The sequence below is a fragment of the Chrysochloris asiatica genome, unplaced genomic scaffold (genome assembly GCF_000296735.1).
Source record: "Chrysochloris asiatica unplaced genomic scaffold, ChrAsi1.0 scaffold00047, whole genome shotgun sequence".
Lineage (NCBI taxonomy): Eukaryota > Metazoa > Chordata > Mammalia > Afrosoricida > Chrysochloridae > Chrysochloris > Chrysochloris asiatica.
Window position 1 is genome coordinate 884699 of NW_006408565.1, and position 23530 is coordinate 908228.

Sequence of the window (23530 nt, forward strand, 5' to 3'; positions counted from 1 at the left end):
CTTTTCCTTCTTTCTTGTCTTCTTAATGACTTTTTGCTCTCTTCATGTATGATGTTCTTGATATCATCCCACAACTCTTCTGGTCTTCGGTCTTTCATGTTTAATGCATCAAATCTGTTCTTCAGATGATCTCTAAATTCAGGTGGGATAATTCAAGGTCATATTTTGGCTCTCGTGGACTTGTTTTAACAGTAGACCTGTTGTGGTACAGCGTACTAGACCTGGACAGAGCACTAGACCACAAGGTCTGTTTGAATCACAAGGTTGGCAGTTCAAACTTATCAGCTGCTCCTAGGAAATCCTATACAGGATCACTATGGTTTGGAACCAACTCAACAACATTTAACAGCAACAACATAGCCAACAATAAAGAACTAGAAATTTAATTTAAGAATCATTCACAGCAGTACCAAAAGCCATAAACTTGTAGACTACTGAGGAATGGATTTGATTAGTATGCAAGGAAGAGGACCATAAACATTTTTACAAACTGCACAAACTATCTCTAAATAAAATGAAACCTCTACAGCCCCCATGTTGGGAAAACTAAGTGACATAGAGATACCAATTAATAGAGACAAGTAGCGCCCATCAAGTTAGTGTTGACTCATGGCAACCTCAGGTACAACAGAAAGATGGGTCCAGTCCTGCTTCATCCTCATGATCACAGGGATGTTTGCATCTACTGAGGTTTCTGTGCCAATCTACCTCCTTGAGGGTCTTACCTTCTTCGGCCCTCTACCAAACCTGATGTCCTCCTCTAGCAATTGGTCCCTCCTGATGATTGTCCAAAGCCAGTGAGTCGGACAATGTTCTGTTGTCATCCACAGGTTTCCACTGCTCATTTTTGGAAGTAATCACCACGTCTTTCTTCCTAGTCTGTGTTAGTCTGTAAGCACCACTGAAACCTGCTGGTATTTGAAACGTTGGTGGCGTACCTTCCAGCATCATAGCAAGCCACCACAGTACAACAAGCTGGAGACGGATGACAAAATTAACCTGCTGTTGCTGTTGTTAAGTGCTGTGGAGTCAGTTCTGACTTATAGGGACTCAAAGGGTTTCTGAGGAATGGCTGGTGAACTTAAACCACCAACCTTGAGGTTCAAACTGACCTTGCAGTCCAGTTCATTATCTTGCAGCACCACACTAGGACTCCAGATTAACCAATAAATGTGTGAAATTCTGGGATTTTTTTAAAAACTTGATATCTATCAAGATCATCTGAAAGAGAAATTATGTAAGAAATGTAGGTTGTTGGTGTTAAGTACTGTCGAGTTGATTCCAACTCATAGTGATCCTGTATAGGGTTTCCAAGGAGCAGCTGGTGAATTTGAACCGCTGACCTTGCAGCTCAAAAGGCTTTGCAGTCTGGCATATTAATCCACAGAGATATGAAAACAAGCTTGCCCTGGAAGAATATGAAATGTAATATTTTGAAAACCACAATAAACTGAGCAACTGTGTTTCTCATAGCTTAGTAGAATCCATAAAAGGCCAAGAAGGAAGCCGCTGGTTCCTCCACTAAAGGTTCTCTAGAAAGAGAACCATGACCAAGGTGGCATTTCAAACCAGTGAAGCATACCTGGATTGTTCAGTGACTAGTGTGTATTCACCCACAGATACTCCAGTGCCATCCAAAGTGGCACTGGGGCCACCATCATGAGCAAGACATGCTCTGCCCTCGTGAAAATGATATTCTTATTGGGGAAACAGATAGTAAACAAGTGAATGTTATTCTTGGATGCCATTGAGTCAGCTGTGGTTCATCGTGACCCTGCACTATCTTCATAGTCCACTGTGGCAGCCACTGTATATTTTAAGGGCCTTCCAAACTTAAGGAGTTTATCTTCATGCTCTACATAGGTTAATGTTCTATTGTCATCCATAGGGTTTTCATTAGCTTAGTTTCAGAAGAAGATCACCAGACCTTTCTCCCTAGCCTGTCTTAGTCTGTGAACTCAGCTGTACCTGTACACCACGGGTTACCTAGCTGGTATTTGATAGGCCAATGGCATAGCTTCCAGCACTGCACCAACACATGCACCACCACAATACCAGAAACGAATAGACTAAAAACAATCATACCAAACCCACTGCCATCAAGTCAATTTTGACTCATAGCAACCCTGCATAGGGTTTCTGAGGCTACCATAAATTTTTATGTGATCAGAAAGCCTCATCTTTCTCTCAAGGAGCAGCTGGTGGGTTTGAACCATTGACCTTGCAGTTACAGTCCAACACGTAACCTACTACAGACGGGTGATGGAAAATAGGTGCAGGCTGAGATAATTGCTTAGGAGAAAGTCAACATAGTATTTTGATAGACAAAATATGGAAAAGGCTGGTTTGGATAGGTGTTTGCTGCAATTGGGTGTGCATTTCGAAAAATAAGTTAGATCCCTACCTCAAAAACGTAGCTGTACAAGTACAAGGAGAAGGTTAAAGATTTGGTTTTTAATCATTTTAGGAGGGAGAGGTTTTCCCAACTATGGAAAAGAATTAGCATATTTGATTGCATAAAAATGAATCACTTCTATACCAAAATAGACACTGTAAACAAAATTTAAAGGGAAATGAGGCACCAGACACTGGGAGAAAATATTAGCAATAAATATATAAAAGGAGAATCAAAACATATAAGATAAATAGCAACTATAAGGCATAAATATAATGAAAAGAAAACAACTCCAGATAAGTAGAGAATATGAGGCGATGTCATTGCCTAATAAATATATGCAAAAATATTTAACCTTACTAAATTATCTGAATTCAAAACACCACTAAGAGTCCATTTTGTCTATCCAATGGACAAGTATTTTAATACAGAATGTATTTGCAGCATCATAAATTCTGATGTTATTGAGGAGAAGTTTGGAGACAGTTGTCACATTAATCGTGTTCAGTGTCCTGGTGACACTGTGGTTTAGGTATTGTGCTGCTAACTGAAAGATCAGTGGTTAAAATCCACCACCTACCTGCTCTGTTGTTGGCTCCCATAAAGATTTACAGTCTTGAAAACCATAGTAGGGTCACTATGAGCCAGAATCAACTTAGTGGCAGTGGTTTTTTTGGTTTAGTAAAAATATAAATTGGCTCAATCGTTTGAGAGGGCAAAGTGGAAAAAAAAAAATTATATATATATATATACACACACACACCCTTTCTCCCCTCTCCCCAAAATATTGTTATACATCAAGTGGAGAGTTACCAAACTGGGCAAAGATAAATAAAAATAGATGTGTCCATTGCATTCTGACATGAAATAATGAAATATAATAATGCCCATTTCTGTACAAAAAATGAAATACAAGGGGACTTCAAAAAGTTAGTGGAGAAATGGGATTAAAAGGTAGTGGAGTTTTCTTGCAATCCTTTTGAGTCCCCTCATAGAGGTTGTTATGAGATGCCATTGAGTATGTGTGACAAAACAAACTATTGCCCAGCCCTGTGCTGTCTTCATGATCATCGGCATATAGATTTATGTGTCCATAACACAGTGTTGTTGTTGTTGTGAAGTGCCATCGAGTCGATTCTGACTCATAGCAACCCTGTATAAGGTTTCTGAGGAACAGCTAGGGTTTAAAACTGTTGACCTTGTGGTTCTCAGTCCAGTGCTGATCCTACAGTGCCACACCAGGAGTCCGTTAACATAGTATTAGGTAAAGAAAAACATTGCATAAAGCTATGTAAAGTATGGTCTCATTTGGAGGGAAAAATATGTGCCTGTGTACATTTTTAAAAGTCTGGAAAAGTAGCTCAATATGATGTGAAGAACTCTGCAGAAGAGGTTAATTGTGTAAGAAAAGGAGGCTTAACTTTCTATTCTGCCTTGAGTACAGAAATTTTATAATTTATAAAATTATAAAATGTTGAAATTTTATAATTTCAGAAAACATTTTTAAAAAGCAATACAATCAATGAATTGGACCCTGTAACAGAAAAGAGATTTCGGCAGAGGAAAAAACTGGTGAAGTCCAAATATAATCTGGTGTTGAGTTTCTGGTACCAGGTTGATGTGGTTTTCTTAATCGCAACAAATGCACCATGGGAAAGAAAGATGGTGACAATGAGGGTAATAGTGAGGTATCTGTGGAGATTCTTTGTAGTATCTCTGCAACTTTTCTGTACATCTAAAGTTATTCCAATAATAATAATAATTAAATAGAGAAAGGGTGAGGGATTAAGGAATGGGAGGTGGGGGTGAAGAACAACAGAGAGTCAGTGAGCACACAACTTGTAACTAAGACGTCTTTGGCCAGGGCCCTTTTGTCCTGGAAAAATGGGGTTCCTACTGAGTGCCCCAACTCTGAAGGCAGTCTGGCAGGTATCTCACACAGGGAGAAGTGTGTGAAGTCTACCGCAGTATAACTCATATCCCCAGAGTGCTGCTCTGAGAAGACAGTGTCATGCCTTACTTTAGCTTCTATCTTTTTAACCTCTATCCAGACCCCTACCTTCTCAACAAGCTCCCGCATCCCCATCACCAACCTAGAAATGATAGGGCTTGGGGCTCGGGGTCTGACAGTGGCAGTATGGAAGCATGGAACTCATAATAATTCACAAGATGTACAGAATCCATGACTGGTGACCCCAAGGTGGGGAGCGTGCAGGTTAGAATCATAAGGCTGCTGCATGATAATGCCTTCTCTTCCTTCCTACAAGTCTTTCCATGAGTTTCAGACACCCCTGGCAGGAGTGCCCAGGAGGAGGGTCTCCCAGAGTGACAGCCTGCCCTCTTGTCTCTCTCAGGCTCCACTTCCTGGTGTTCGACACGGAGGAGGTCCACGATATGCTGCGCATCTGGGACGGGCCTGTGGAGAGTGGGGTTCTCCTAAAGGAGCTCAGTGGCCCAGTGCTGCCAAAGGACCTGCACAGCACCTTCAACTCAGTCGTTCTGCAGTTCAGCACCGATTTCTTCACCAGCAAGCAGGGGTTTGCCATACACTTCTCAGGTCTGTGCTTGCCTCTAACCAGCCCCGTGTCTGTTTGTCCTGCTGCTCAACATCAACCTCTCTTCCTTCTCTTTCTGGTCCTTCCCAGTCCTCAATCTCTCCTTTCATGCAGAGATTTTTTATTGAGCATCTACTAGGTGCCTGGCACTCAGGAAGCAACCATGATCTAGCTATCTGGTGGGGGGACAGGCACATTGGCATACATATTGGTAAGGCTAAGAATGGAGGAAGAGAGGATAGAATGGAAGCACATAGAAGGCCACCTTGGGGCATGAAGGGAGATGTTCCAGAAAAGATGGTGCTCAAGTTCAGACCTGAAGGATGAGTGCAAGCTACTCAAGGGAAGGGTAGTCAGCTATAACACAGAAAGGTGCCAAGATCTGGGCTTTGGAGGCTTCGTGGACCCCAGTTAGATGGGTGAGAGGGAAAAGGGCATCCACGCTCAAGGAAATGAGGACACTACAGAAGCAGGAAAGTAGTTTCCAGAAATGTAGGCTTGTCCATTCTAGCTGGAACACAGGAGCCTGTAGGAATGCAAGGGAAGTAAAGGCTGACGGAGGTTCCAGGCATGGTCATGGAAGAGCTGATATGACATGACATAATATGACATAGTACAGGTCTCAGTAAGGACTGGAAGCCAAACATAAGTAATCTAAAGATAATTAGTTATATACTGCAGTAGCCAAATATGACAAAGAGTTACCAAAAACGGGCAACGCTGAAACGTCCAAGTCCCAATGTTGAATCATTTAGATGGTTGGCCCGGCCCCCTCCCTGGGCTGAATCATCTCATCTCCTCTGAAGTGCCTCTTCCACCACTCGTCTCCCTGAACAAGTGTGTCTGCCTCGGTTTATGCTCGTGTTTATTACACAGCAGCTGGCTTCATTACCATCTCCTTACTCCACTGTCGGGGGGGGGGGGGGGGGGGGGGGGGCGTTTCCATGGGGATGCAGCAGGTGCTGTGTCTTTGCCTCCACACTTTCACCCAGTGGTGGATAAGCGTATGGGGGGTTGTCATCTTTCTCCGGCATCGGTGAGACGATGCAAGTAGTTCCAAACGTAAAACATGTTTTGAGTTATGCCAAACCTCACTTAACGGACATCCTTGTCATGTTTTATTTTTCTGTACACCTTATTATCCGTATTGTGTTGCAGCGTGTAATTTGCAGAGGTTCACTTGTGGACGTTCAGTTTTGTGATTTACTGTCCAAAATGCTGCCAGGTTGGTGAAGACACTGATAATCAAGGCAATAGTTTTGTTGTTGTTGTTGTTTTAAAGAGGTATTCAACTTTTATGGGTCAGAACTGACTTATATCAGTCTTCGGAAGAGAACCCATGGCAAGTCGGAAACTCCTGTTAGCAGGGCTGTAAACCCTTCTAGCTCCTTTATGTGCGTCCTTTCCATGGAGATGGGTATTGAGCAGGGTGGGGGCAGATGAGGGTCTCCAGGACAGTGGTGTCCCCAGGAGGAAACAGACTGTACCAGGTGACACCGTCAGAGGAGGTGACACCAAATGACTCTCTGTAAAACTGTTGTGCAGGGTTTCAGCAGGAAATGTATTCTCTTTTTATAAAAATACCCTTATAACTACTTATAACAACAAAAACATCGCCCATAAGCCCAGATTACATATATCGATATACCTACAAGGTGACTTTTTGAACCTTTTCATGTGCTCCGATCAGAGTCCTGGAGTGGTGCTGCAGATTCATGTGCTTGACTGCAAAGTCAGTGTGATCTGCAAGATGGGCGGTTCAAGCTCACTATCCACTCTTTGGAAATGCTATACAGGGTCACTATGGGTTGGAACTGACTGGATGGCACTTAACAACATCAACATGTGCTCTGGTCAGAGCTGTCATTGTTACCCTAGTACAGTGTTGTTTCTTGTCACTTGGCTTCATTTGTTTGTTGTTTTCCTTGCTGTCAGTGTTTTTACAGTCTCTGATTTTGTCAAATTTTCTGGTGTTTTAGCTATAGCATTGTGGTAATTAATTGTGAGCTTATATAAGTAACTTTTTTTTTTTTTTAAGGAATAAAGTGGAAACCTGGAAGAAAGTCTTCTATTCAATTGCAAGCAATATTGTAACTAATAATAATTTGATGTAGAAAGAATTGAGAAAACAATTGTGTTGTTAATACCCATATAACAGTTACAGAAGGCATGGTACATTTAAGCAATTTAAAGCTATATTTATCACATATCGTTCTATGACTGGTGTGGCACTGTGGGTTAATGTGCTGGACCACAGGGTTGGTTGGAATTGCAAGGTCAATGGTTCAAGCTCACCAGTAACTCCTCAGAAACCCTATACAGGGTCGCTGTGAGTCCAAACTAACTCAACAGCACTTAACAACAACAGTTCTCTGACAAGCATTACTCAGGATTCTGTATGGTCTGGTAGGGGACGTGGTCCATGGAGGAGGAGAATCGATACCAAGAGTTACTGCACTGGGTAGCACCAACCCTTGTGATCCCACTGCCCAGGACCATGTGTTCTTAATTCTGATGAACTTGCCTGTTGAGCATCCATGCAGGCTTCCAGCGCAGCAAAGAATTATCACTTTACAGAGTCCATTGGAACTCTTACTTGAAATCCAGGCATCTTGCAGTCTATAAGTGATGCAAATGGTCAGCACTTGACCTCTAAACTTAAGGTTGGCAGTTCAAACCTACGCAACTGCACCATGAGATAAAGTCTACTTTATGGAGCTCTACTTCCATAATGGAGTACGTCTACTCTGTAACTCACAGACTTGGAGTGAGTTGGCATTGTCTCAATGGCAATGTGTTTGGTTTGGGTGTCGGGTATTCATTCACTCATGGAGAGAGTTCGTGGGGTTCAATGTCACTGAGTGCTCGTAAGGATTAGGATGGCATGAGGGACAGCTAGGGGGCTGGAGTTTAAATGAGCATTTCCCGAAGTCTGTCCCCTAGAGTTGTATGGAGTATCCATTGGTATTGCAAGGGAAAGAAGTCTGTCTGATCAAGTCGTTCTGAGACTAGGGTTGAGGCTACCCTAAAGAGATTTCCTTTAATGTGAAGTCTTCCTGGAGCTTATTCATATGATTTCTAAGTGTATCTGGTGTGTCACAGTTCACAAACACACTTGACTAGGGATGATTGTCTTTCTAGGTTATCTCCAGAGACTAGCATTGCATGGGAAAATCTTTGGAAATTGTTGAGAAGGATCTTGAAGCAATAAGGAAGAGAAAATGCAGTCTTTTTCTCTCTCTTTCTCTCTCTCTGGGGAAAGTAATATTATGAATAATTAAAGTCAGACTTGTATTTTTCTCTGGCTGTGTCCAAGGCAATAGATATGGCTTTAGAAAAGAAAATAAATAAATAAATTAAAGCTCATAGTTGTACTGACAAAGTCCCCCATGATTTGCATCAGCCGACCTCTGCTGTGTCCTAGCGCTGCCGCATAGGACAATCTCCCTGGCCACTGTCATACAGAGCGCCTTTGCTCAAGCTGCTCTCCCATCCATTCATCCTGCGTAGTCTGTCTCAGATACCTCTTCCTCCTAAGCTCCCCATTCAGAATAAATTGCTGTGGCCTCTGGTCCTCAAGCATATGACTCTGACTCCTTCCACATATTGTCTGTCTGTCCCCCACAGTCAGCTGGTCACCTGCTTGTCATCACGTAGAAAGCTCTTTGAGGGCTGAAGCCACACAGTCCCTTCTCGGTGAATGCATGCAGTAGCACTTGCTCAGTGTTTATGGTAGTGATGAGCAGGTAAATGGCTGGTTTTCTCTAACACAAGTGTTTCCTTGGACAAACAGCTGTGAGCATTTCTTACATCTACAGAGCAGGGATTGGTCCAACTTCCTAGCCTCTGCTCTCTAATCCGTGATGACTGGGCCGTGCTCTGGACATAACCAAGGTGTGGGAAAGGTCACCTTCACTGTTGCTGTCATCAGCAAATACCAGGACGACCCTAGGGAAGCCAGAATGGCTCACCCCATGTTAACTTTATAGTGTGTGTTTGACCGGGGATTGTAGGGAAATGCCAGGGACGATTAGTGCAGGCTTGGCTTATTAAGTAAACATGACTGTGTAACATCTAACATCCTGTCTATACCACGTGGATCACATCTGTCCCTGGGGGCTTTGCCAAGCAGCTCAAATTCAGGAGCGTTCAAGAGGGAACGTAAGAACAAGAGGTGAGGGTGGAGCACAGAGGGAGAGGGAAGTATAATCGCTACCATCTATTGAGATAGTGCCATGCTAAAGCTCTCTACTTCATGTCTCTTAACAATTTTCACCAAAACCTTAAGGTATGAGTCCCGATATTAATACACATTGCAGACGCAGACTCTGAGACCCAGAGAGGGGTCTCAGCCAAGGCCATCTAGTTAATAAGTAGCAGAGCCTGGATCAGACCTCTTGAGTCTGATTCCCAAACCCGAGCTCTCAATCACAGAACTCTATTGCCAGCCATATACATGTGCTTTTCAAATATGGCCAGAACGGTGCGCTATTTTTCTTCTAGGGAATCATTTCCATTTGTCAAGTGTTGTGCAAAGTTAAGAGATGAAAGCCGTCTATTTTTAATTGGAGAGGATGTAGATTGATCTTTATTTGACTTTATAAGTAAATTCAGCAAATGTTAGATGTTGTTGATTTGTCCATTCATTCATTCATTCATTCAAAAAATATTTGTTAAGCACTGCTGTGTACTGGGTATTGTTCTAGGCCCAGGGGACATAAGAACAAGACTGCTGAGGTCCCTGTTGTCAAAGAAATATACAAGTGTTGCAAATAAATAAACTAGCTAGTTTATTCCAAATTGTGCTGAAACTAATGTAATTAAATACTAAGGTTAAGTGATGATTCCAGAAGATGGTGATCAAAAAGGTCTGCCTGAGGAGTGATACTGGAACTGAGAGCAAATATGGAGCCAGCAGAGGAAGATCTCTGGCAAGATCATTCCAAGCAGAAGGATCAACAAGTGCAGAGGCCCTGAGAGGTTACTGAGCCTAGTATGTTGCATGAACATTTTACAAATGTGACTGGCACCTAGTGCTGACAGATCATTAATAGTGTTAACTATTCATACTTCATAAAAGCAAAGAATATGTCTTAAAAACCTGGTATCAAAAGAGGAAGGCTTAAGGTAGCATACATATACTAAACACTGATTTTTCCTAGAAACAATCAGGTAGTAAATTTCAAGCTTTATGAGCTATCCCATCTCTGTTGTAATGATTCACGTCTGCTTTCATAGTGTGAATGAAGCCATGCTATTGTGGTTGCTAAGTGCTGTTGAGTCAGTTCTGACTCATAGTGACCTTATATAGGGTTTCCAAGGAGTGGGTGGTGAGTTTGAACTGCCTACCTTGTGGTTCAAACTGAGCTTGCGTCCAGTGCTTTATCCCATAGCACCACACAAATGAGCATGGCTATGTTCCAACAAAACTTTATTATTATTATTTTTAAAAGAGTCAGATGAGATGACAGGCTGCAGTTTGTCATATACTGTCTGAAGAGGTTAGTGGATATAAGATGTTAGATACTATAACCCCAGACACATCCACACAAGCCTTGGTTTTATCATTAGTGAGACCGGTGTAGGCAGTTTGTTTGGCCAGTGATTCTCAAACCTTCCCACCAACACCCTAACAACAGGAGTGAGTACACAGCCCCTGATAGTCTCAGGGAAAAGCAAACAGAAAATCTCTCTTAGTTTATATGTTTTCACTTGAAAACGAATGTGAATTTACAATCTATTCCATAATAAATTCACTTGTTTTAGAGTCAAAATATTTTTTTTTTCCATTTTTGTGTTTTGAGAACATCCACCCTCTGAACAAATGAGCAGTGTTTATACCATGGCCTACAAACCTGCTGCCCCCAGGGTCTGTCAATCACAGATTACTGATGATGGCTGAGGTGGGCACCATGCCCTACTGCCAACTCTTGGCTGTAGAGGCAGCAGGGGACACTGACATCTGCCTCCAAATCTGTGCTTTGGACTTTACCTTGGTGTGATTCTGCTTGCTGCATTTGTTGATTCATCCATGCAGTCATTCTTTTATTCCTTCCTTCCATCCTTCATTCAGTGGTTGGCAACACCTGTTCTAGGTTAGGAATGAGACTTCCAGCATCACCCATATTCCTGAGTTTTTGAAATTTTTAGTGAATCGCAGTCACTCAAAATTTTGATTTTGTAGTCGACTTTGCCACTCGCTACAAACATTGGGTTTCTCTGTGAGCGTGGTTTTACTGTGATGATTCCTTGATTAGTTGCCCTGCCAGTGAGCGCATGGTCTTTACCCAACTTCAGCAATTCCATGCCATCCCAGCAACACTGCTCAGCACACAGGCAAGCCAGTTCCAAACTCCTTGGCAAAGTCTCCTGACTGAATATACCACTGAGCTTCTACCTAATTATCTTGTCATTCCCTTAAACTGATCATGTTGCTCGGAGTCTACACAGAATTGCAAAGCGTTGTCTAGGTACCAACGTTTGTATCATCAACTACCATTGAGTTCAGTTCTGCAGTCCTAACCGGGCCATCACACTTAGCTCGTAATGTGCCATGGCAGGTTGATGGGTGGCCATGATGGGGCACATGGTGACGAGTGATGTCAGAGAAGGGAGGTGGTGTGATCATAGTGGTGGAGGGAGTGACAGGGATGGTGGTGTGCCTGGAGATGGTGGCACTGCTGCCACCGCTGAGTGTCCCAGTACTGGCACTGATGACAGAAGTGGTAAGGTCAGTGAATGTGATAAGCTGGGGACCCTCACTTTCTCCTTTTGTTTTCTTGTCCTAGTGTCCACAGCAACGTCCTGCAATGACCCAGGGGTCCCCCAGAATGGGAGCCGGAGCGGTGACAGTTGGGAAGCGGGCGACTCCACAGTGTTCCAGTGTAACCCGGGTTATGCACTGCAGGGAAGCGCGGAGATCAGCTGTGTGAAGATCGAGAACAGATTCTTCTGGCAGCCCAGCCCCCCCACGTGCATCGGTACAAAGCAGCTGCAGGATGAACTCAGCCCTCTTCTTCCTGTAGTCATGGGCTCCAGACCCCACCACCTAAGTAGAAGCTGCTTGTTAAGTCTGGGCCAGGAGAATCCAAATAGCTAAACGTTGCAGATGACCCAAAGCAGATCCTCTTTGCACACACACATACACACACATTCTCACACTCACATTCTCCCTTGGCACACAAACACTATAGATTCCTTACTCTGCAAAACAGTCCTGAAGATTTCTAAGTTGGGCGTATCTGCCCCTTGTCTCCCTGGTCTAGGTTTTATAGGTTGGAAGGAGAACAATGGGTCATCTTAGGTAATAAGGCTTAACCCACCCTATTGCTATCAAGTTGATGCCAACTCGTGGTGGCCCATAGGTGTCAGAGTAGAACTGTACCCCTGAGAGTTGTTTTTTAATACTATATTTTTATGCAAATAGCATGCATGTTATATGATTTTTATTTATTTATTTATTATTTATTTTTACAAACTATGCAACCCCCTCATGCTAGTTTCCTATGAAGGCTTTGCATGTTATATGTGTGTGCCTTATGAAAACTAGGGTAGATCACCAGACCTTTCTTTCAAAACACATCTGGGTGAACTCAAACCTCCAAGCGTTTGGTAAGCAGTTGAGCATGTGAACTGTTTGCACCACGCAGGGCCTCCAGTAAGGGTCAGTGGATTCGGAAATGTCTTTCCTGTTACTTGAAGCCTTAGGAGGGCACCTTTAGGCCCAGGGTGTTAAACACAGAGATTTGCTCTTCCTTTTCTTAAGGAACTCATTGGTCTCGTGGGCTCTTGGTTCTCTAGATCTGTCCTTAGTCTTAAAATCTTCTCATTTGACAGATGGAGAAACAGAGGCTCAGAGACTTGCGCACAGTGAGATAACCAATAAGGGTGTGGAGTCTCAATAATTCGGCACTGAAGATACCTGAGACTAGGAGGAGGAGGGAACTTGAAGGCAGCGAGAAATGGGAAGGCGAGGGCAACCATCCCAGGTGTACACTTCCATGGGGCTCTTCTCAGGCAAGATGTTGTTGTTGTTGTTAATTGCTGTTGAGTCAGCTCTGAGTCATTTCAACAAGGTATAGTGCTTCTGAGGCTTGGCTGGTGGGTTTGAGCCCCCGACCTTGTGGTTAGCAGTCCAGTGCTTATCCTACAGCACCACACTTCAGCCAAGATAATGAATGCATTGATCTCCCATTTCAATGTTGGGTATTAAAAGAAGAGATAAGAGAACCAATAGCCATGGAGTCCTCACTATGGGTTAGCCCCATCCTGGATGTTTACTGACAACTTCATATACACTTGATAACCTCAAGGTCAAGGGTTCAAACCCACCAGCTGCTTCTTGGAAACCCTATACAGGGTAGCACTAAGTTGGACCTGACTTAACGGCACTCAACACAACACAGCTCTCTGAAATTAGCCCCATCCCCTTATTTTGCAGTTGAGGAAAGTGAAGTTTAAAGAAATGTGTCTGCCTTGTGCCAAATCACAGAGTTAGGATGGGGCAGAGCCCAGATTCACACCCACACCCATCAAAACACAGAGTCTTTAATTGACCTGCCTCCCACGCCCTCTCCCATCTTGAATCTGAAGATGAGTCCCAGGGGTGTCCCAAGGCACTCTGACAGACTCTGTCCTCTTCCCATGCAGACTCAAGGGAGACTGTTCTATATCTTAGGATTGGCCTGTGCCGTGTGTAGCTTTGAGGCCTACAGTTGGCAATGAGACACTAAACGCTGCTCTTCAGTGGTGATTAGGAGATAGATGGGGTATGGGAGAAGGGACAAGAGGAGTGAACTGTGGGCAGGGGAGATATAGGCTCTAGTATCTGCCTAGTCCTTCCTTAACTAATTAGTTGCCATCAAGTCAATTCTGACTCATGGTGCCCCCCTATATTTCAGAGTAGAACTGTGCACCATTGGATTTTTAGTAGTAGCTGATTTTTCAGAAGTAGATCTTCAGGCCTTGAGAAGATTTGATCTTTTCATTTAGTAGCCAAGTGCTTAACTGTTTTGAGTCACCCAGGGTCTCCTGGTTCTTAACTGTGTGTTGTGATATGTACAAAAGACAATGAGATATTGAGTTGTCAGTGGATAAACAGTTAACTCACTCAGCTGCTAACCAAAAGGTTGGTGGTTCAAGTCTATCCAGAGGCACCTCAGAAAAATAAGCCCTGGTCATCTATTTCCAAAATATGAGCCATTGAAAAACCTTTGAAAGCACAGTTCTACGCTGCCACACATGGAGCTGATGTGAGTCAGAATCAACTTGTCAGCAACTGGGTTTTTTTGATATTTTATTTGTGAGTAGTGGAGTGTCAGTTCCTGGTTTTACCCTTTACCAGTTTGGCTATCTTAGAAAAATTGCAACTCTATGAGCCTCATTTTCCTCACCTATACAGCACAGGTTAAGTATACTTCCCTTCTGGGGTCATGAGGTGAGGAAAAATCTACGGATCTGAAGAAACGCTGTCTTCCTGTCTTCCCTCCACCTCTCTTCTTCCCTTCCTTGTTACCTTCTTTCAAGTCACTGGCAGACTGACTAGAATTCCCTCCTCTGGGCAAAGGAATTCTGGGAAGAATCAGATGACCTCTGAGGCCCCTTCCAAACGCAGTGTTCTAGAAGGCCGTGGTTCCTTAAAAGCTTACAATTCAGAAGAAGAGGTGATGGGAGAGGGTTTCACTTGTTTTTGCACAACAGGGCAGAGAGGTTAATTCAGCATTCATTACCCATTCATTCTTCTACCCTCACCTCTGGGAAATTTCCTCAGGCAACAGAATGAATGTCTTTGCTTCTCCTTTCAAACAGACTGGAAATCCCTGTGACAAGCCCCTAATTTCCATCTCTCTTGGCAGTCTGCCATGACTGGGTCTAGCTGGACTTCAATTTTTCATTCTAGGGAGAAAGAAAAGGAAAAAAACAAATACATACTGGCCATAAACTCCATGGTATTTGTGATTGTTAGCGGTCATCGAGTCAGCCCCCAATTCATGGAGAAAACACGTACAACAGAATCAAACTTCCCCGGACATGTGACCAGGTGTAGATCAGACAGACCACTGTGACATGCAGGGTTTGCAGTTGCTGATTTTTGGAAGTTGGTTGCCAGGTCTTTCTTCCTTGTCCATCCTAGTCTGGAATTTTCACTGAAGCCTGCTCAGCATCAATCATAGCAACATGCAAGCCTCCACGGACCGATGGCTGAGCATGAGGGGCGTTAGTCATGGCAAGAATTTCACCCTAGAGCTCCCACTGCCTTTCATCTTTTCCCATTTAAATCACCATGTGGTGTCTGAGAGCTCAGTTTCTAGAACCCAGCTCCCTGCATTCGAGTCTGGCTTCACAACAACAAGCCTCGATTTTCTCCTGTGTAAAATATGAAAAATAATAGCATTTACCTCAGAGAGTTGTTTTTAGGATTAAATAAGACAATGTTGTTGTTAAGTGCTACTGAGTCAGTTCCGACTCAGCAACCAAGCACTTAAAACCATGCCTGATTCCAAGTAAACCCTGTACAGTAGAGGTTAACGCCATTATCATCATTATTCTGTCTCATCTTATAGATGACGAAATGGAGGTTCAAAGAGGTTGGATAGCTTGCCCAAACTCACACAGCTAGTAAGTGGCAATGTCAGAATTTGAACCTAGGACTGTGTAACTTCAAAAGTGATAACCTTTCCACAACTTTCATCCCTCAAGTCAGCCTACACCCACTCCCATATGGGCACCCGAGGTTTAGTGAGCTCTAAGTCTGGACCTCAGTGACAGAAACCTTGTTCTCCTTCCAGTTGATGGTGAGGAGTGGGCAGGGCATGACCATAGGTATGGGAGAAAGTACCCTGAATTAGGAGTGAGGCCTGGCTTCTAGTTCCATCTTGGCGCTCTAGCTGTAACCCCAACCAAGAACCACTAACATTGCCAAGGCCCCATTTGTTCTACAAAGCCGGCCAATGCCTGGGCCTACAACTGGGAAGGGAGACTTTCTTCCCCTGAGACCCCTCAGCTTCAGGAGTCCGGCCAGGACCTGAGGCACAGCTGTCTCCCAGGGAGAAGCCCAGCAGATGAATGTAGGCCCAGCAGAGTTGGGCAGAGGCCTAGAACCAAACTTCCTGAGGGACCGTTTCAGAAATACCCAGATTCTCCCAGTCTGTGGAAAAAGGGAGGCTGAGCCAGGTAACTCTTGTTGTTAAGTGCTGTTGAGTCGATTTTGACTCAGAGCAACACTGTGTAGGGTTTCTGAGGAGCTGTTGGTACCAGGCTTTGAACTGTCAACCTTACAGTTCACAGTCCAGCATTGATCCTACAGCATCACACCAGGAGTCCTTAGTCCCTGGACAGGTCCACCAGGAAGATGAGACTTCTAACATGACATTGGACCGTGCTTCTAGGCTGCCCTGGGTAAGGCCGCTCTCTCTGAACTGGAAATGGCAGTCTACTTTGGTTACATTCAGGCTTTACCCTGGTCATACAGGCTTCCGGTCTCCCTGCCTACTCTGGAGCACTGAGTGAGTTAGATGTAGCCCTGACTCAAGGAACCATCTTCATTCCTGTAGGCGCTCCTATAGCAGGTGCTTCTCCTGACCTATGGATGTGGAGGCACACTCCTTCTTGTGTGCTCCCACTGCCACCAGTGCTTCCCAGGCCATACAGAGGAATCTCTGAGCCTCATTTTCCTCCCGTGGCTTTGGGGTGTTGTAAGGAACCCTGGTGTTGTAGAAGGTTTAAATGTTGGACTGTAAACTCTAGGTCAGCCTTTTAAACTCACTGGAGAAGGCTATCATGTTTGGTAAGGTGGAGGGTCAGAGAAAAAGAGGAAGACCCCCAACTAGATGCATTGACCAAGTGGCAGCATTGATAGACTCAAGCATGGCAACAGTAGTGAGGTTGGCCCAGGATCAGGCAGTGTTTCGTTCAGCTCTGCATAAGGTCCGTTATATGAGTCGGTACTGACTCGATGACACCTAACAACAACAACAACATCCACTCCAGGGGAGGCTTGGTGTGGTGCTGTGTGTGAGTTAATGCACTGGACTGCAAGGTCAGTTTGAACTTCAAGGTCGCCAGTTCTGGCTCACCAGCTGCTCCTCAGAAACCCTATACAGGGTCACTGTGAGTTGGAACCAATTCTATGGCATTTAACAGCAACTCCTGGGGAGAAAGTCGGGCTAACTGCTCTTGTAAAGGTTTGCAGCCTCGGAAGTCCTAGAGCAGTTCCACTCTATCCTCTAGGGTCGCTATGAGTCAGAATTGACTCGATGGCAGTGAGATTTCTGGGAAGTTGTTATGAGACATAAATGTGATAATTTATCTAAAATACTTCAAGCCAAGTCTGACGTTTAATTCATACCCACTTGCGTATTTCCCTTACTCAAGATGGCACTTAGCACTTTCAGGTTCTGTGTTCCTCTGTGTTAGGATATTTGTGGTATGACCTGTTTTTAAAGGGGCAGTTGGAGCTGAGCCAGCCTTTTAAACTCTGCCTTGAGTAGAAGCCACAAAACAGGGCAATCAAACAGCTCTATGGCAAGCAAGCTCTCTGTTCTTACCTTGGTCCTTGGAGACATTCTTTGGCTCCCACCTGAATGCCTTCTTGGACTTGCTGGCCTCCGTGGGTAGCTGGCTCTCAGTGCTTCTATGGGGTACACTTTTTGCTAACCTTTGAGGGTATCCTGTGGTTTATTCTTATTTATAGCTCAGTCGTCTTTTTCTGTTAATGACCCCATACACTTCCACGCTCCCATTCAATCATCCCCCTATGCCTAAAGGAGAACCTGATTCAGGATCTGGGAATGTTGGCCAAGAGGTGCTGAGTGGGCAGTCTGCTGGCTCACCCAGCCATGCCCCCATGCTTGAAAGGCCTGCCACCTCAGGACTAATTGGGAATTTGTAATAGCTCTGTACAACTGAGGTAGAAACAAATTCTTGGACAAGGTCTTTTGGAAAACCGGAAGGTATCTGCAACCCCAAACAGATGCCAAGAGCACTGGCAGTATAGAAGGCCAGCGGCACTTGGCATGGATACAATCATGCTTCCCTCTTGCTGATAGCAAGTGCACCGGAGCTCATTGTGAAAACCCACAAAATTCTCCTGGAAACTGGAGATAAAGGCAATGGGGGAAGACCACGAACCTGATACATCTAAAACATAGCTGATGGCTGCTTTGTATTGTCTCTCTGTTGTTTAGTGCCACCAAGTTAGTTCTCATCCACAGCGACCCTGTGTAGAGTTTCCAAGGAGTGGCTGGTAAGCTTGAATTCAAACCGACTTTGCAGTCCAGCGCATTAGCCCACAGCACCACACTAGAACTATTTACCCTGTGCTAAGGACTTTAACAAAGGAGCTCTGGTAGCATAGTGGTTACGAATCGGGCTGCGAGCCACAAGGTCAGCAGTTTGAAACTACCAGCTGTTCTGCAAGAGAAAGATGAGGCTTTCTGCTCCCGTAAAGATTTACAGCCTCAGAAACCCTGTACAGGGTCGCTATGGGTCGGAACTGACTCCACGGCATATGGCAACAACAGCAACAAGGGGTTTAACAAGCATCTAGAGTCATCACAACTACCCTGGAAAGAAACTACTATTATCTCTTTTTATAATACAGGAAGGACACTGAGATCCAGAGAAGTTAAGTGAATTCCCTAAGGTCACACAGCCTGGCTTTCATTTAGGTCTATCAGACTCAACCCTTCCTCTCCTTTGTCTTGTCAATACCCATTTAAATGTGACCAGGGTGCAGGGGACAATCTTCAATCCGTCTTCCTCTCTCCTCAGCTCCCTGTGGGGGAGACCTGACAGGACCATCCGGAGTCATTCTGTCGCCAAATTACCCAGAGCCTTACCCACCAGGCAAGGAGTGTGACTGGAAAGTGACCGTCTCGCCAGACTACGTCATCGCCCTGGTATTTAACATGTATGTACCTTTCCCCTGGGTGGGAGACAAAGGGTTCAGAGCAGCTAGGGGTTTCAGGACCTGGGTTTGCAGGTAAGTGTGCACAGTGCAGGTCTTGTGAGAGGAGAGTTCCCAGTCCACTGCTAGGTGAAGAGACTGAAAAAAAAGAGAAATTCATAGTTATTGAGTCTTTCCTATGCACCAAGGACTGCTCTTGGTGGTTTAACACATATCCTCTTATTCAATCTTTCATAATAATTAATGAAGTATCTATTATTATTTCTCTCTTACCTCTGAGGATTTTGAGATTCACAAATGAGGACTTTGCTGGCTCCTTCTGCCTCTTGACTCTGCTCACTTTTAACTTCTTCCGTCCAAAACTTCAAACCAGAACTTCCAAGTTCAGTTATGACCAATGAAGTGAAACCAAGACAGAATGGAATTTGCAAAATGTGCGTGTCTGGAATAATAAACAAGATGGGAAATATTACAGGTTGATGCTCTGCTAGAAACTTACTATCCCTTTTAGAAAACAAGGTGTTCACACCCTGCATAGCACCCAAATCTCTTTACGGGCAGAGTCTGAAACAGTGGTGCCCTGCTCAAAGATGGCAGCCCACTGTGTGCTTTGAATGTGTGTCGCTGTCCATAGTTCTGGCAATAATTCAGTCTTCCACATCAGACTTCTGACAAGGCTCACTACACCTCTTCTGAGTCTCTCATTCCAAGGCTTCAGCCCATAATTTTTCCTGTTCCAGTTTCATTCTGTTGTTGTTGTTAAGTGCTGTCAAGGTTCCAACTCACAGCGACCCTGTATAAGGTTTCCAGGGAGTGGCTGTTGGGTTTGAATCACCAGCCTTGTGGTTATTTAGCAAATTCTGTTGTGTCCTGGTTTCATCCTAGACCGTAACTGAGCCAGTGCAAACCAGCTCAAAGCCCTGCTTTCATCATACTCCCCAGCATCGGAGCCGGCTTATGTTTCTCTCATACACTCCTCCTTCTAGCTACTACCCTATCTCTCTTATTCCTTTTATAGGCAAGCTCTCCAGTTTACTCTCAAACCAGAATGCGGCTTCCTGCTTCCACTGTTTCATAGGAAACACCTCAGTTAAACCTTGACAACGAACTCCTAACTACAACAAAGTGGAGCCTTTCCATGTTTGATTCCCAGTTCACCTCTGGATTGTGCCCTCTATCCTCACATTCATCTTTCCCTTAGTTTTTGTGAAGTTACTCTTCTCCAGTTCTCCATCTTCTTCTGTGACTTAATGTCTACCTTTTCTTGCAAAAGAGGTACCTAGGCCAGACTCAATCACTGGCCTCAATCACTCACCTACTCTTCCTTCACAGGCAAATCCACCCACTCCTATGGTGTCAATGTGTTGTAAGTCAAGACTCAACTCTGCCTCCCACCCATGTCCAACTGTTGGACATCTCTTCCTGCTGTGTGCAGAAAGCTCAAGTATAACACGTGCAAAACTAAACACTTTACCTCTCCCCCAAGACAAGCTCTCATCTGAGCACTGTGGAGTGGTACTGTCTTCCACTCTTACTGCTTCATCCAACTGGTGATCAAGGCATGGAGCTTCTACTGCCTTGACATTCCCCATATGTTCTCCTCTTGTGCATTCTCTCAGCTACCTGTTTTGGTCTTAGCTACTGTTTTTCCCATCTGAAGTCTGCGATAGCCACCTTGCCTTCTATGCTAATCTGTTCTTTTGTTAGCCATGATCTTCGCATCTCAAATTATCTAAAATGCTGAAATAACTACCTCATTTTCCATTTTAGAATCCTATAACTTTCATGCTGAATAAAAGAAGACAGCCAAAAGAAAGTATGCAATGAATTATTCTATTTGTATGAAATTCAGAACAAGAAAACTAACTTATTGTTGTTGTTAAGTGCCATTGAGTTGGTTCTAACCCATAGCGAACCTGTATAGTGTTTCCAAGGAGCAGCTGGTGAACTTGAACCTTGCAGTTCAAACTGACTTTGCAGTCCATCTCATCCACCCACAGTGCTGCACCAGGACTCCATAGCAAACTAACTTATGGTGATGGAAATGGTAAACTTCTGGGGGTGGGGAAGAATGACTGAGAAGGGGCAGCTGGGAACTTTCTGGAGTGGTAGACATGTTCTGGCTCTAGATAATGCAGATGTCAAAGCATTGAGTGGTAGACTAAAGAGCTTGAATCATTTCATAGTGTGTAAATCATAGTTTTATTTTAAAACAAACAAATCCTTTATTTTTTTAAAAAAACCTATGTCATTCCCTCTTGCCTATAAATCAAGTTCCAAACTTCTAAGCTTCACTCTGGCCCCTTCCTACCTTTGCAGTAAGTAATGTATTTTCCTGTGTTCCCACAAACCCACCCCATGTTAAGCCCCGTGCTCCAGGCAGGCTGAACTACTGGAAGTTTCTAGGGTCTCCCAGACTATTTCATACCTGTGTGTCTGCCCAGGCTTCTGCCTGCACAGTGATTTGCATTTCCCTCCTGCCCAACCAGTGAACATCTTCTAGCCTTCCAAGCTTGACCTCTTCCAGGAAAGCTTTATTTTCATTCTGCCCTAAGAAACTTTAGTTTTGTATCCACACTGTGTCTTCTTCAGACTGTCTACTTTATTTTGCTATTTACTTCACTTCCTATAGCATCAAGGCAGGACTGATGTCTGATGTGACCCCATATCCTGGTCACCTTGCTCAATGCTTGGCATATTGAAGGTGCTGAGATAAAACTTGAAGATTGAAGAAGGAAGGAAATAATGGGAGGTGGTTGGTTAGGAAGTAATAAGCCATATTTTGTGACTTTTCGTTAGTGATTTTCTAAGGATATATGGGTAGAAGTTGGATTATGGGTCAAGAGGACCCTATCTCTCAGCAAGGGTGGGAGTGGCCCCACATTGACACCAGTGTGAGAGGGTGCCCAACTGTAGCAGCAAAGCCAGTGGATATCTTACATGCTTTCCAAACTCCCTCCTATCTCTAATGGCTCTACCCACTTTGTTCTAGAAATGTTGCATCCTTTCTTCCTGCTATATGTCTTAGCTCAAGCGTGGTGGTGGTGGTTTCATACTCTCAAGTCAGTTCCAACTCATAGCGGCCCTGTATAGGATTTCCAAGGCTATAAATCTTTACAGGAGCAGAAATCCTCATCTTTCTCCCATGGTGTTACTGGTAGATTTGAACTACTAACCTTGTAACCCACTATGGAGCCTTGGTGTGGCATTGCAGGAACACAAGGTTGGTTTGAACCACAGGGTTGGTGTTTCACATTCACCAGCTGTTCCTCGGAAACCCTATACAGGGTCTCTGTAAGTCAGAGCCAACTCAACTGTACTTAACAACAATCACACACGCTACCAGCGCTCTTCAACCTAAGAGTAGAGCATCCATTTCCTTGTCAGTCCAGCCAGATGGAGTTCTGAGAATCCCAGCCCTTGGCTAGGCCACAAATAAGTTTGGATTCAAAACCTAGTCTTTGCAAACTGATTTACTATGGTTCTGTTGTTTTCATTTGCACACTTGATTGGTATCCATTACTTTTGTTGGATCTATACCTAAAAGAAATGAACTCTGGTAGCGTAGTGGTTACGAATTAGGCAGCAGTTTGAAACTACCAGCTGTTCCGCGGGAGAAAGATGAGGCTTTCTGCTCCCATAAAGATTGACAGCCTCGGAAACCCTGTACAGGGGCGCTATGCGTCGGAACCGACTCCACGGCACATAACAACAACAACAAAGCTATGAGAAGAATTCCTGCATCCTATGGCGAGCATATATTCAGATTTAGTAGGTATGGCCAAACAGCTTTCCACAGTGGTTAAACCAGTTTACAGCCCTGTTAACAGGATATGAGATATGCGAGTTCAGTGACTCTAATATAATACTTGGTGTTCCTCATCATTTTTATTCTAGCCATTCCAATGAGATCAATTATATTCAAAACCTCTAACATCAATTTGCTAAACTCAGACAGTTTTTTAAATGATTTTTTTTGCCCACACTAGGGTCATCCATGATAGCTAGGAAAGAGGGATGCTAGGAATGGGAGGTAGCAAATTCTGAGGAAAGCTGGAATACTGACTTGGGCTTTGAGTGAGGGTCCTGCCTGGAAATGGCTTTGAAGATAGCTCTTTCTTTCTTGGATAAAGGAGGTAACAATATAGCACAGCATGAAGGACATTAGTTAAGAGACCTGGGTTCTGGCCCTGCTGTGGCTGACCACCCGCTATCTTGTTGTTGTTGTTGTTATGTGCCATGGAGTTGGTTCTGACTCATAGCGACCCTGTACAATGTTTCCAAGGCTATAAATCTTTACGGGAGCAGAAAGCCTCATCTTTCTCCTGCGGAGCAGCTGGTAGTTTCAAACTGCTGACCTTGCGGTTCACAGCCCGATTCGTAACCACTATGCTACCAGAGCTGGCAAATCATTTTCCCTTCCATAAAAGGGCATTGGCTTTCAGCTCCACCTCTCTGCGCACTGACTCTGAAATCTGTCTCCTCTGCCCCTGAACCTTCCTTCTTCTTCTTGCCTGATAGGTGGTCACCAGAGCTTCATTGCCTCTCCCCACCAGCAAGGTGTTGGGCACCTGTGGGGTGGAGGGTTTGGTCTCTGGGAGGCCTTATCCTTTGGTTGAGCCTAAGGCCCTAACACTAACCTATCTTTGACTCAAGTGGAATGGGGTGGGGTGT

General features: G+C 44.2%; 1 protein-coding gene across 1 annotated transcript in view; it reads left to right on the top strand.

Annotated features, from left to right (window-relative positions):
- The window catches only part of CSMD2 (CUB and Sushi multiple domains 2), a 933956-nt gene that overhangs the window by 735971 nt on the left and 174455 nt on the right, over positions 1–23530 (top strand). The window contains 3 exon segments of the mRNA XM_006862126.1: positions 4750–4952; positions 11739–11930; positions 18721–18859. Of these exon segments, the coding sequence (XP_006862188.1) occupies positions 4750–4952; positions 11739–11930; positions 18721–18859 (534 nt within the window).